The following is a 14981-nucleotide window of genomic DNA, read 5'->3' as shown; positions in this document are numbered from 1 at the left end:
TCCACACACCCCTCCCTGCCCGCTGCTAGCTGAAGGGACAGAGGTAGACATTTGACTCAAACTGGGTCAAATGTTTCTCTCCTAAAACTTCAAGTGGGGCTAATGGAGGTTGTCTCTGTGTAAGCTGGGGAGCTGGGGGGCAGCCCTTTCCCGACCCCATGAGGACTGAGTAGCAAAGTTGGTCTCCTCGGAGAGCAAAATATAGTAGCACAGCAATGGAGAGCTGTAGGAGTTCCTAGTCCATGTTTCCAGAATCTTCCTAAGGCTCAACCATTTTCATTCTTGGGTTAATTGCTCACTTTTGCCTAAGCTGGCCCATTTGTCCTTACGTTATTAACCAACAGAAAGGCAGGATATGGATAGCTCTGAGGTGTTCCGGGATTTAAGGAGCCAGGTCTATTCCATACTAACCCACCCTTCAGCAAAGCAGCAGCATGGAAAGTGTGTGTAGCCTCTGAGACCTGCTTTCTCTAGAAGGAGCTGACGACTACAGGCAGGGCTGATGTTAGAACTCCTCAGGGGTCTCCTCCACTCCTACATAAAATGAATGGTTGGCCAGGCGTGGTGGCTCATGCCTATAATCCCAGCACTTTGGGAGGCCGAGGCGGGTGGATCATGAGGTCAGGAGTTTGAGACCAGCCTGGCCAACATGGCAAAACCCATCTCTACTAAAAATAGGAAAGTTAGCTGGGCGTAGTGGTGAGTACCTGTAGTCCCAGCTACTCGGGAAGCTGAGGCATGAGAATGGCTTGAACCCGGGAGGCGGAGGTTGCAGTGAGCCGAGATCGTGCCACCGCACTCCAGCCTCGGCAACAGAGCGAGACTACATCTCCCAAAAATAATAAAATAAAATAAAACAAATGGTTGACCTGTTATTTCCACAACCGGAACAGTAGTCAGCCCTCAGATTAACAAGGGACCTAGGGCCACAGAGCAGCAAGGACACTCAACAATGCCAACCCAGCTATTTTTTTGTGTGTAGTAAAATATATATAATAATCAATTTACCACTTTGACCCTTTTTTGTTCCTTTTTTGAGACAGCGTCTCGCTCTGTTGCTTCAGCTGGAGTGCAGTGGTGAGATCATGGTTCACTGCAGCCTTGACCTCCCAGGCTCAGGTGATCCTCCCAACTCAGCATCCCAAGTAGCTGGGACCACAGGTGTGCACCACCATGCCCAGCCAGTTGTTTTTTTTTAAGAGATGGAGTCTCACTATTTTGCCCAGGTTGGTCTTGAACTGGGCTCAAACAATCCTCCCACCTAAACCTACCAAAGTGCTGGGATTACAGGTGTGAGCCGCCGTGCTCAGCCCATATTAACAATTTTTAAGCATACAATGTAGTGGCACTAAATATATTCATAAAGTTTTGCAACAATCACCACCATCTATTTCTAGAACTTCTTCATTATCCCAAACAGAAACTCTGTACTCATTATACCATAACTCCCTATTTTCCCTTCTCCCTAGCCTCTGGTTACTTTTAATCTACTTTCTTTATAAATTTACCAATTCTAGGTACCTCCTATCAAGGGAATTGTAGAATATTTGTTCTTTTGTGTCTCGCTTATTTCAATGAGCATAGTGTACTCAAGGTTCATCCATGTTGCAGCATTTAAGGTGGAATTCTATTCCATCATATGGATATGCCACATATTGTTTGTTCATTTATCTGTTGATGGACATTTGAGTTGGCACCTTTTGGCTATTGTGAATAACGCTGCTATCAACTTTGGTGTTATGATGTTTAAATGTAATGGCATTCAGGGACATTTTGATCCTTCTTTCCTGTTTTTGTAGTGTTAAGGAGGAACCCGAATGGAATCAAGGAATGGAAAATAAAAATCGGTTTCTTATGCCTCTGCACGTCACCTTTCTCCTGTTCATCCCACTCTGCCATTATCGCCTGCTTGCCTCCGAATTGCCCACGACAGTGCAGTCTGAGCACGGACCACACCTCCCATGCAGCAGTGCCTTTGTGATCTGTCCACCTGGGTAAGCTGAACCACACTTCCCAGAATTCTCTTCCCGTGTGTTTCCGGTTAAGAGTAGAGCACAGAGGAGAAACTTGTGGAAGGTTTGGAGGTGGGAAGTGAAGCAGCAGTCATTTCACAGCTCACACGAATTGTGGCTTCTCTGCTGGCTCACCTCAGCAGAGACAGGAACTGACACAGGGCCGGGTGTGGTGGCTCACACCTGTAATCCCAGCACTTTGAGAGGCCAAGGCGGGTGGATAGCTTGAGACCAGGAGTTCAAGACCAGGCTGGGCAACATGACAAAACCCTTCTCTACAAAAAATACAAACATTAACCGGGTGTGGTGGCTCATGCCTGTAGTCCCAGCTACTTGGGAGGCTACAGGGAGCTGAGATTGGGCCATGACATTCCAGCCTGGGCAACAGAGTGAGACCCTGTCTCAAAAAAAAAAAAAAGAACTGACACAGACGGATGTGTCTGCCTTCAAGGGCTCCCGCTCGGGCCTGTCCTCCCTTACGTTAAGTCCGTCTGTCCTTGCCAGTTGTCTGCAGAGCCTGCTTAAGCAGCCCCAGTGCCAGTGACTGTGTAAGGTCAAATTCCCACAACAAATGTCTTCAAAGAAGTACCTCTTAGTGGTTCTGCTTCTCTAATGAAACCCTGATGGGTACACACTCATTTATTCATTCAACCAACAAATATTAACTGATAAAAAAATACTGAGCACTACTATGCACCAGAAACTAGGGGCTAGGCCATGAATAAAACAAAGTTCCTGCCACCATGGTGTGACGTGTACTGTCATGTCCCCAAGATATACATGTCACACTGCTGAATGAGCATCTGGGGACCAGCTGCTGGTGCTGACTCCTCTGTTAACACCTGTGTGACTCTGGATCAGAATCCCTTAATCTCTCCACATCTAGATTTCTTTTTTTTTTTTTTTTGAGACGGAGTCTCGCTCTGTGGCCCAGGCTGGAATGCAGTGGCCCGATCTCAGCTCACTGCAAGCTCCGCCTCCCGGGTTTTACGCCGTTCTCCTGCCTCAGCCTCCCGAGTAGCTGGGACAACAGGCACCCACCACTTCGCCCGGTTAGTTTTTTGTATTTTTTAGTAGAGACGGGGTTTCACCGTGTTAGCCAGGATGGTCTCGATCTCCCGACCTCATGATCCGCCCGCCTCAGCCTCCCAAAGTGCTGGGATTACAGGCTTGAGCCACCGCGCCCAGCTAGATTTCTTAATTAGTAAACTGGGGTGAGCACTTCCCAAACTACTTCTCATATAAATGCAGGTGGAGTTAATAGCAGTTGAAAGACATTTGCAAATAATTAAAGGAAACCAAAACCAGTCCAGGACATTGTCATAATTTTTTATTATGTATCAAATTGTCTTCAATATAAGTTACAACTTGATTAAAGTCGATAGACATTTGTATCTATTTAAAGACAAAAAAATTCTTTATATACAATATCTTGTCTAGAGTCTAGCAAATATAGTACCTTTCATTGCAGGATTTCTGCTTAATATAACAAGCAAAAACAAACAACTGAAAAAATATAAACCAAAGCAAACCAAACCCCCCCCTCAACTACAAATGTCAATATTGAATGAAGCATTAAAAGACAAACATAAAATAACTTTAGCTTTTATCTAGAAGTGCAGAATGAATACTAAAATTAGTGGCAAAAAAAACCAAAAACAAAAACAAAAACCAAACAACAAACAAAACAAACAAATCCCAACAATCTTCATGGGTAAACTTTCCTGCTCAGGGATGTAAGCTGACTCTAGACCATCTCGCGGTTCCTGCGGATAGCACAGCACAGGATCATACTGAAGATCATGCCAAATATCTGGGAGACAGGAAGAAACATGAGGATCAGGGTGGTTTGATGTGAAGGCAGGCTGAGGGAAAGGCAGGTCATGGGTCACCCAGTCCAAGACAAATGACAAGGAGAATGGTATCCAGGAGGCCAAACGAGTCAGAAGGTACCGAAGCAGGAGAGATGCAGGCCAGGTAATAAGAAGGATGCGGGACGTGAGGAATCTGGGGGTTGGCAGTCAGGTGCACAAGCAGTTTCCTTGGGAACTTTCAGGGTGAGACAAGGAAGCTCAGAGCCAAATTTAATGCTCAAATTCCAGGTTTTCCTACAGTTCATACAGGTTAGTACTTTTGCGCTTGTCTTTGTGTGTATTTAATATTCTTTTTTTTTTTGAGATGGAGTCTTGCTCTGTTGCTTAGGCTAGAATGCAGTGGTGCGACCTGCCTGCCTCGGCCTCCCAAAGTGTTAATATTCTATTTTATTATTACTATTTTTTTTAATTTATTTTTTTCAGATGGAGTCTCGCTCTGTCGCCCAGGCTGGAGTGCAGTGGCGCAATCTCCACTCACTGCAAGCTCCGCCTCCCGGGTTCACACCATTCTCCTGCCTCAGCCTCCCGTGTAGCTGGAACTACAGGCGCCCGCCACCACGCCCAGCTAATTTTTGTATTTTTAGTAGAGACGGGGTTTCACCGTGTTATCCAGGATGGTCTTGATCTCCTGACCTCGTGATCCGCCCGTCTCAGCCTCCCAAAGTGTTGGGATTACAGGCGTGAGCCACAGCACCTGGCCTTATTTTTATTTTGAGACGGAGTCTCGCTCTGTCCCCCAGGCTGGAGTGCAGTGGCGCAATCTCAGCTCACTGCAAGCTTGACCTCCTGGGTTCACACCATTCTCCTGCCTCAGCCTCCCGAGTAGCTGGGACTACAGGTGCCTGCCATCACGCCCAGCTAATTTTTTTGTATTTTTTAGTAGAGACAGAGTTTCACCATGTTAGCCAGGATGGTCTCAATCTCCTGACCTTGTGATCTGCCCGCCTTGGCCTCCCAAAGTGCTGGGATTACAGGCGTGAGCTACCGCGCCCAGCCTAATATTCTGTTTTAAAAGGTATTGTTATATCTTGGCTGGGTACAGTGGCTCACGCCTGTAATCCCAGCACTTTGGGAGGCCAAGGTGGGCAGATCACCTGAAATCAGGAGGTCAAGACCAGCCTGACCAACATGGTAAAACCCCATCTCTACTAAAAATAATTAGCTGGGCATGGTGGCACACGCAAGCAGTCCCAGCTACTCGGGAGGCTGAGGCTGGGGCTGGATAATTGCTTGAACCTGGGAGGTGGAGGTTGCAGTGAGTTGAAATCGCACCATTGCATTCCAGCCGGGGCAACAAGAGTGAAACTTCGTCTCAAAAAAAGAAAAAAAGAAAAGAAAGAAGGTATTATTGTATCTTTTGCTGAAAGGTACTTCATGCCTTTCTTAGATGCCAGAGAAAGGAGGCGATTCTCTCTTTGGGGGCAGTCTGGCAAGGGGGCAGAAGCGGGCGGGGGTGGGGGAAGACTCAGGGAGCCAAGGCCATCCCAGCAGGACCATGTTCCGTCTGGGGTTTTCCCTCATGGGGAGAGAGGACATGACCCCAAGGAACCTGGTTGGCCCTTGTTGGTTTCTAGGGGCTGATTAGCAGGAGACCTCCTTCTGGCTGCCCGTTTTCAGAGACTCTTCAGGAAATGGAACAATTCCCATGCCGGTAGCCTCTAGTGAACTACTTTCTTAGGGAGAAGAACAGCAGGTGCCTAAGGAGACATGCTCTGAGGACGAGTGCGCCAGCACTGCTGCCCATGTGCCCTGAACCTTAAAGGCTAAGAGAGTCGACTCTGAAGAAACCCAGGGGAAACCTCAGATCCTCCACTCAGGAGGTGAGAGGCTTTGATCAGAACGTCGGCCTCTGTCTCTCCATTCCCTAGTGGTAAAATGGAAATGCTAAAGGCATGAGGACAAAGTGAGCTGACAAATGCACAGGCTGCGGCAGTGTCTGGGCAGAGCATGGGCTGAATCGGTGTGAACTCCTCAGTCCCCCTCCCGGGACGACGTCCCGCCACTCACCATGACCACGGCAATGCCGATGCCCACCGCGCCGATGATGTGGAATTTATTGTCGAAGACCTCTTTGATGGCATCAGGACAGGACTTGGGGAGACAAACCAAGACCTGGGTCACACACAGTCCTTGCTCCCGGGGCCCCTCCTTCCTCCCACGGCACCCGTCTCACCTGGGAGAACGGGTGGGCAGAGGGTGGGCTGGGGACAGGGGTGTTCAGGGTAAGAGAAGTTCTGGCTGCTGGATGGAGAGGGGAACAAAGCGACGGCTATGCTAATGGATGCTAAAAATTTGGGCAGGACATCAGGGAAGGAGGAGGGACAGGCCCTGCTTGGGGGCCTGTTTCTGATATGGTTGTAAGGTCACTTTTTACTATTCTGGAGCTGGACATTAACTCCGGCTTACAGATAGGAGCCACTGACAAAGTCAGAGCGGGAGTCCAAGACTCAGAAGCACGCCTGCCCTTGACAGCTTCCAGGCTGGCAGCAGTGGGCAGTGCCCGAGCACTTGTCATTCCCCTGGTCTGGCCTGTTTTATTGCCCTTCGGTAAACGGAGGGCCCAAAGTAGGGGAGAAAGAGATGGGTGCCCTGGGACCCTTTCACAGGCAGACTGGGTCTTTCTGAAGCAGCCCTGGGCTGCTGTCACTTTTACGCTTGCAGGGTTTGCCCACAGTAATGGCGCAGGGGCACCAGGATCTTGCTCTGAGTTTACCTTCATGGTGAAGGTTTCGAGTACGTCCTTCTTGGGGCAGATGTCTGAGATAAACTGTTCCACGCCCCCAGCCAAACCACAGCAGTTCAACTACAGCGAGAAGGCAGGGATGGGGATGAGAGAAACACATTTTAAAAAGATGATGAGAACGTGTGCACTGGTCTGGTACAGTCAGCACCCCTGTGTGCAGACACAGTCCGGAGTAAGACAGGAGGGTGCCTTGCCAAGGCGACATACCGCATAGTGGATGGCTTTCAGCGTTTCCCGCTGGGGCTCATCCTTGGTCTTCAGCTTGTTGTAGGTGTCCTTGTAAAACTCCTGAACTTCCTTAATCACCTACGATGGGCAGACAAGAGAGGGGCAGAGGCGGCATTTTCACTTTTTTTTTTTTTTTGAGACGGAGTCTCGCTCTGTCGCCCAGGCTGGAGTGCAGTGGCTGGATCTCAGCTCACTGCAAGCTCCGCCTCCCGGGTTCATGCCATTCTCCTGCCTCAGCCTCCCGAGTAGCTGGGACTACAGGCACCCGCCACCTCGCCCGGCTAGTTTTTTTGGTATTTTTTTAGTAGAGACGGGGTTTCACCGTGTTAGCCAGGATGGTCTCCATCTGCTGACCTCGTGATCCGCCTGTCTCGGCCTCCCAAAGTGCTGGGATTACAGGCTTGAGCCACCGCGCCCGGCCGCATTTTCACATCTTTCTCCACGAACAAATGTTATGTGTTCCATCTTGTTCTCTCTAAGCTCTCGGCCATGTGCTTGGACATCACTGGGCAGATGGCAGCCGCTAGCAATGCCTTCTTTTGGGGCCTTTGGGCACTTTCCATCTCCTCCCACATCCTCCAGAAACCCGCTCTGGCCGTTTCTCCCTGTGTCTTATACTTTGGTCAGTTCTTCAGCTCTGCTTCGCTCCTAAATTGAAGCTCTATGATCTAAAGGTAATAATATTTTAAAAATACTACTCCTGACTTGACTATTTCCTCAGGCTTCCATCTTCTTTTTCTCTTCACTTAGGTATGAGTTTTGGCAAATTACTAAACCTCTCTGCACGGAGTTTCCACATTTGTCCCTATAGCTCATAGGTTATTGTGAGAATTTAAATGAGATATTGCACGTTAAGTCCTTTGCCACTATGTCCAGTACAGAGTAAATCTGGAGGACGTGTCAGCTATTGTATTATAATATAGGGGATATATTATTATGTGTCTGCATCTGGTACATCCCAATTTAATGCATGTCTGTCCCTTTGATGCTCACCCACATCCAGTTAACAGACCAACAGCCAACATTTTTCCTTCAGCATCTTTCTGACATTTTTCACAATGATCCCTTCCTGTTTCTATGGCTGTAGCTGTTATTGCTTGGATAATTTTTTTTTTTTTTTTTGAGACAGAGTCTCGCTCTATCGCCCAGGCTGGAGTGCAGTAGCCGGATCTCAGCTCACTGCAAGCTCCGCCTCCCGGGTTTACGCCATTCTCCTGCCTCAGCCTCCTGAGTAGCTGGGACTACGACTACAGGTGCCCGCCACCTCGCCTGGCTAGTTTTTTCTATTTTTTTAGTAGAGACGGGGTTTCACCGTGTTCGCCAGGATGGTCTCGATCTCCTGACCTCGTGATCTGCCCATCTCGGCCTCCCAAAGTGCTGGGATTACAGGCTTGAGCCACTGCGCCCGGCCCTACTTTTTTTTTTTAAACAGAGTTCCCTCGGCTGGTCTAAAAGTAGTGAGTTATCTCAATGGATTGCTTACGTCAGTTACAGATGGAAGTCCTCGTTCCATTTTTCCCTGCTTCTCACTACCGTACTTGACTAGTCTCAAGAACAAAACAAAACAATAGGGTTCCTTTCCTGCCTCCAGCATCTCTCTTCCTTCCCTCTTCTTGCTGAACATGACAAGGTAGCCCTTCCAAAAACACTACTCTGATATGGCCCATCCTGGTCCAAAACTCTGCAGGGCTCCCCATGTAAGCCCAAGCCCAGCCATGCTCCACCCCTTTGACTGGAAGTTCCCTTCCTCCAACTTTCCTCCTGAACACATCTCTCATTCAAGGTTTCATGGCTCCCTTGTCTATGAAGCCAAAAGAGATTCCCTTCCCCACCCCACCTTTTCAAATCCCATAGTACTTTGGATATAAATCACCTCTATGACCCTTGTTGATTTCATGTCTTTTTCCCATACTAGATGGTCAAGTCTCCGGAAGTGGGGCCCATAGTTCAAACATCTGTGGACCTTGCACAGGCTTGGGGGCAGCACTTGGCTCATGGGGGCAGCACTTGAACGTGTTATTTATAGATCAGAGGAGGAGGCAAGGGTGTCCAGCCCACAGAAAGCCTGTATTTTCTGAGTAATCTTTCTAAAAGTTGGGGGAGAGGGCTGCTGAGGTGTGAGACGGACAGACACACACGCACAGGCCCAATGGGTAGTTCCTGAACATCTACTATTAGCCAACACCATGACTGACACAATCTCGCACAGGACAGTAAGCGCGCTGACATTTCCTGCCCCGAGGAGGGCACGTTCGCTGGCACACAGGCACACGATGAGATAAAAGGGGCCTGGTCAACAGCTGAAAGCGGAACAAAGTGCCCAGCCAGGACCTGCCCCCTGCTTCACTGTCCCCCATCCCCCAACTCCCAAACCCAAGAGATCTCATGGGAAAAACCTACCTCATCCTTGTGGGAATATCCCCAGATGGCCGCAGCTATTTCAATGGCGAATATCACCAAGAGGAAGCCAAAGAACTGGAAGGCAGCGAGGGGACAGGGTGAGAACAGTCCCAGCCAACCAGCCAGGAAAATCGAAGGATATTTTGGGACAAGGAAGGACAACTCCCTGGGGAACAGGCATCTGGTGGCACAAATGAATAGCCTAGAAGGGGCAGGGAAGAAGTTCACAGAACAGGCAGTTAACCAAGCCCAGGACAGAGGCCACAGTGAGGCAAGGTGCCTGGACATGAGGAAAGAGCTGAGTACAGCCGAGCCCAGAACTAGCATTTACAAGGTGTTAGTGAAGAGTCAGTGAGCAGGACACTACCATTGCTCACAAAAGACACAGAGATTTGGGGAAGTAAAGGGAGTGAATCTACTCCATGGAGCTTGGAAAAGATCAAAACAGATTTTGAAAGAAGGAGAAGGCAAAGGTACCTGTGGATTCAGGGAAAAAAAGCAAACGTGGTCCTCGAGAAAAGGGGGAAACAAAGTCCTTTTAGTTGCCTAGGGGAAGCGGTAAGACAGGCTCCAGAAAGGAAGAGGGGCTATGCCTCACATTGGGGAGGGGCCCTGGCTGAGGACAGCTCGTGCCCTTTGGGTACCTTCTTGACCCCATCCCCCTCCATCTGTTCTGTGGGTCTGGGTCTGGGCCCGCTGAGGTTTTGGCGGTGGGAGTCAGGGTGGCTGCGGGGATGCTGAGGGGAGACTCACCAGTCCCAGCATGCACTGGGACTCCTGCACAGCCCCACAGCAGCCCAGGAAGCCCACCAGCATCATGAGGGCGCCAGCTCCGATCAGAATATAGACTCCTACGGGAGGACAGAGGAAGCACACACGTGTGGAGACATCAGTTCAGAGGCTCAGGCATCTTCGGCAATTTGTTTCCCTCTGCCTAACTCCTGCCTCCCCGACTCCTTATTCCCCTCCTCTCGTAGAAGAAGTTCCCTTTCCTTAAACTACAGCCTCCTCCTCCACCTCTGCCCCTAGGTCTCCTTCCCACCAGCCTCTCTTCCATGACTCTACTTCATCAAGCCTATGCACCTACCTTACCCTCAGCCCTTCTGGAAGGTGCCCATTAGCCCTCAATCCAGGACAGAGACTATCCATGGGAATCCCCACATTGGGAATGCAAGCTGCTCCAGTCTCTCAGCTCTTTCCAGCACGGTGAGTCCACTCAAGCTAGTTAGCATACACCCTCCACACTTTGGCTAACTTCTGGGACTCTGCCTTACAGAGGATGCTGTCAGAGCAGACTTCCAGCAGAAGGGGCTGTGCACCCCTAGGCACCCCCGTACCCAGGGGTGGGGGGAACCAACTCTGCCTGTTCCCAGAAGGCGGGCCTCCCTGCCCTGTTGCTGGGTGGTGGTGAGGCACACAGAGTTAGGAACACCCCCAAGGCACCTCTTGGCAAAGGTCCAATACCTGACTCTAGTGCAAAGGACACGGATCGGGGTGTCAGAAGACCCTTCTTTTGGCCCTAACACTGATGCTGATTGCTGTGTGACCTGGGGTAAGACATTTTCCCTCTCTGGGCCTCAATTTCCTTACAAGTAAAATTAAAGAGGTATGTTGCTGGAAATTGCAAAAGATCTCTATAGATCTTAACAGTCGCAACTCAGTTATTCCAGGTTAAGGGTGAAGAGGCCCCTCCTTGCTAAGGAGAGGATGAGTGACACCATTACTAAGCCCTTGATTTGAGTGGCTGATGGGAAGGAGGTGAGAGAAGGGCAGCGACTTCTATAACTGTTGCCCAAACCCAGAACAATGCAAATACCTGGGACAGAAACACAGTGGAGCAGCGCTGGCCCCATTCGTTCCACAGCCCAGCAAAGGAACAAATGCCCAGAGGGGCCACCCCAAGGTTCTATTCTTGAGAAGCCACAGCTGTCCTGCAGGGACTACTGCCTTAATCAGCACCCCAGCCCTACATGGGCCCCCTGGGAAAACCAGCAGAGACGTCTCTGTGCCTGTCTTGCAGGCATGTTCTGTTTAGCCTTGGGAGAGGCTACTGTCACATGTCGACAGCACCAGCTCTGTGACTCTGGGGAAGCCACTTCACCTCTCTGTGCAATCGTTTTTTAATCTGCAAAACAGGAGTAGCAATAATGCCCACTTCCAGGATTGCCGCGAGGATTAAGTGATATAATCCACGTGTGCACAACAAATGCTAGCTGTTGTTAATTACAACATGAGTAACAATGTAACAATCATTACTAACCACCGCGGTGAATTTTAACCTGCTGCTGTCTCCCTACGGTCCTGTCATTGGGACCAGAGATATCCTTGAAGTAGGGGCTAAAAACGCACACGCGAGAGAAAGTCTGTGATGTTTCCCCATGACGCACAGCAGGACACTCCATGAGAACCCTCGGCAGGTGACACACTGACTTCACTGTCCCACATCTGCATCTGAGCAGGGCTGAGGCTTTGCAGGCAACAAACCACGCAGTCTGCCCACAGCTGAGGCTCACGGGCAGCACAGAGCAGAATGCACACAGAGAGCATTTGTTCCTCCCCCTTCTCCCCCACATCCGTCGTGAGGTCAAGTCACGTGGGGTTACTGGTTACTGGCAAACCCCACGGGGCAAGAATATGGGTATTGTTCTTGTGCATGCCTGGCCCAGACTGGGCACGGGGACAAATGTAGCTTGTCCTCAAGTCAGGTCGCCTCTTCCTGGGCAGTCAAACACTGTGAGGCCACAAGCTGGGCTTGGGGAGGCCGTGCAGCCCCACGCATGGGGCACTGGGTAAGAGGGCAGCCTCCTTTGGTTCTCTCACATGGGGACAGTGAAAAGGCCCCAGTTTCTCCCCATCTCATGGGGGCAAGTCAAGGAAGGATGAGGTCACTCCTTTGAGCTCCATAGCAGGGGCTGAACAAACAGGAGGTATTAAGAGATCAAAAGGATTTACAAGCACATGAAATACAGTGGAGTGGGAACGAATAGGCAGACATGTTTTCTCTAAGTCCAGATCCCAGTGCATGAACCTGGCGGTCCTGGCAGAGGCCAAGGGAGTTGGATTAGCTGCAAGTGAGCTACTAAAGGGAAAAGTATTTCCCACGCAAAGAAAGAGAACATTCTCCTAATGGGGCTTGTGGTTAATATTAAATATTCATGCTAGGGCTCAGCAGAGGAAGATTTTAAGATCAATGGTTTTGTGGGCTTTAAATCTTGCGTGGATGGCCACAGATCTCCAGTGCCTAGCTTTAGCCCTCTCTAGTCAGGGGAAAAGGGAAGCGATCCCCTGGCAGCTGTGTTTGGGGACTCAGCAGCAGCCAGCAAGCTCTAGGGGCAGCTCATCTGGAAGCAGGCCCCATGGAAGTCACGGAACCACTGCAGGGCTTGGGCTGCTTTTTTACAAGGGCTGTTAAGTGCTTCCCTTTGGAAAGGCTACTCATCGCTTACACCCCAAGCTTGTGAGCCAGGGCTGCTGATGACAATGACAAAGTGTTCCTCCTTATAAAACAAGTGAATGTTAGCTTGCTGTCTGACTCATGGAAAAACTTATCCATCACAGAGCCTTCTCTAGGATTACGGTATGAATTTGCTTAAGGGTTGTTTATTCTGCTTTTTTCAGGCTGACATGACAGGCCTAGGGGGAAAAAAAAAAGGCTGGTGTAGCAGCAGTAGCATAAGCCAGGGTGTCCTTTATACAAGAAATGGAACAGTGTTTTTCACTGTTCATCAGGGCTCTCAGCTTAGGCCAGGGAGAGGACACAGCAGGCTCCTGTCCCTACACCAGCTCTGTCTTGCAAACAGCATTCACCACGCCCATTTGTGTGAAGGAGAACAAAATCCGGTAGGGCCTCTGGCCTGCAATAAAAGTTTATTATATCCAAATAACTCCATCAGGTGTTCAAAGGAGCCCCACCTCTGCCCCCACTGATTCTGTCTTTGTTCCCCGCCCTCCTGAGTTCACAGGAATAAGCGCCACAATGGAATTCCATTTGCCACACACTGTACTTCTTTGCCTCAGAGGGGAGTGTTTGTGTAAGGGAGTGTTTGTGTAAGGGAGTGTTTGTGTAAGGGAGTGTTTGTGTAAGGGAGTGTTTGTGTAAGCCATGCTGGTTTCAGGAGGGAGAAGAATGAAGCCCAGACCAACAAAATGAACTGCCCCAGGTCACAAGCCAGGATGGGGACGCCAGCTCACTGAGGCCAAGTGTCGCGTGTCCTGAAAATCACCAGGCACCTCATGAAGGATAGGGGGCTGGCCGAGGAAGTGGGGAGCATGCGTGGCCTCTGGCTGGAGCCCTCCTAGAAGCTCTCATTCAGCAGCCATGGCTCTGGAGGTACACCAGGGAGTTGGGAAAGGCTGTTGGCCTAGGACCAAGAAAACGAAGTTCCCCAACATGCTTGCAGCCTGGGATTAGGGATCTTGCTGACGGGCTGAATCTCCAGGCCTGGACTGGAGAGAAGGCCCATATAAGGCCGTCAGCCGTACTGGACTCACCACGGACTGTCTGAATGTTGGGAAGATTGTCACTTGCTTTTCTGCCTGGTGATATCCTTTTTCTTTACTTGGTAAGCAGTGGCCCCACTGGAGAAAAACCACCCCTGGGCTGTTCAGGTTTCCTGAAAAGTCAGCTGCACGGTCAGGCTGGCCTGTGGGTTGCTCTGCAGACAGCTGATGGCCCAGTACAAGGGGTGGTTACCCCATGACTCTCCCCTGGAAAAGCAGCCAGGGTGTGGCTGGCACTCCAAGCTCATCTGCTAGGAGAAGGACTCCGGGCCAGCACAGAAGGTTGGTCTCACAGTCTCATGGGGAAGGGGACACAGAGTGACGCCTCCTTGGCCCATTGCCAAGGATGACAATTATTATTTCCTAAAGCGTTCAGTGAAGTTCAAGGCGCAGCCCAGACCTGAGCAGTGCTCAGAGTGCTGTGCTGCTGTTCTTTTTTTTTTCTTTTGAGATAGAGTTTTGCTCTGTTGCCCAGGCTGGAGTGTAGTGGTGTGATCTCAGCTGACTGGAACCTCTGCCTCCCGGGTTGAAGAGATTCTTGTGCCTCAGCCTCCTGAGTAGCTGGGATTATAGGCGCATGCCACCACGCACAGCTAATTTTTGTATTTTTAGTAGAGATTTTTTAGGGGTTTTGCCATGTTGGCCAGGCTGGTCTCGAACTCCTGACCTCGGGTGATCTGCCTGCCTCGGCCTCCAAACTGCTAGTGGCTGAGGCGGGCGGATCACCTGAGGTCAGGGGTGAGCCACCATGCCCAGTCAGTGCTGCTGTTCTAACGTCACGTGCATCATCCCCCTGGCCTGCCCTTCTGCAAGCAGAACGAAGTCTTCGAAGCTCTGCTCTTTTCCCAGGAGCGGGTGGAACTGCAAAGGATCTGTATTTCTCTGGCACAGCTAAATGGACAGTGGCCCTTAGACCCCAACGAGGGGATCTGTGTCTCTTTGGGTTGTGCCTTCAGATCACCCTCCTGGTCACTTCAGGTAGGACCACCGGCCACCACGGAGGCCCTGCGATGACCTGCAGGATCTGAATCCTGTGAGGTTCCCAGAGGCGAGCCCCAGCTCCTCTAACGGTGCTCACCACTCTCCGGCCGCCCCGCCGCCTTCCCACCTGCCGGCTGGGCCACCCACACAGGGGTTTCTCTCCCCGAGCACAACTTGGGTGAAGTAAAAGGGCCAAGACAGCCCCACCCCATCCCTGCCAATGGGGCACATTCAGCCAGGACA

General features: G+C 50.4%; 1 protein-coding gene across 1 annotated transcript in view; it reads right to left on the bottom strand.

Moving 5' to 3' along the window:
- Window positions 1-3322: 3322 nt before the first annotated feature.
- The window catches only part of CD9 (CD9 molecule), a 39309-nt gene continuing 27650 nt past the window's right edge, over window positions 3323-14981 (bottom strand). Inside the window, exons 3-8 of the mRNA XM_023232399.2 lie at window positions 10011-10108; window positions 9258-9332; window positions 6837-6935; window positions 6600-6689; window positions 5894-5977; window positions 3323-3825 (exon numbers count right to left, since the gene is read on the bottom strand). Of these exons, the coding sequence (XP_023088167.2) occupies window positions 3760-3825; window positions 5894-5977; window positions 6600-6689; window positions 6837-6935; window positions 9258-9332; window positions 10011-10108 (512 nt within the window). The 3' untranslated portion in view covers window positions 3323-3759. The remainder of the gene's footprint in view (window positions 3826-5893; window positions 5978-6599; window positions 6690-6836; window positions 6936-9257; window positions 9333-10010; window positions 10109-14981) is intronic.

Source organism: Piliocolobus tephrosceles, chromosome 10 (genome assembly GCF_002776525.5).
Source record: "Piliocolobus tephrosceles isolate RC106 chromosome 10, ASM277652v3, whole genome shotgun sequence".
Taxonomy (NCBI): domain Eukaryota; kingdom Metazoa; phylum Chordata; class Mammalia; order Primates; family Cercopithecidae; genus Piliocolobus; species Piliocolobus tephrosceles.
Note: the sequence above shows the minus strand (reverse complement) of the source record. Positions and strands in the feature narration are given on the sequence as shown.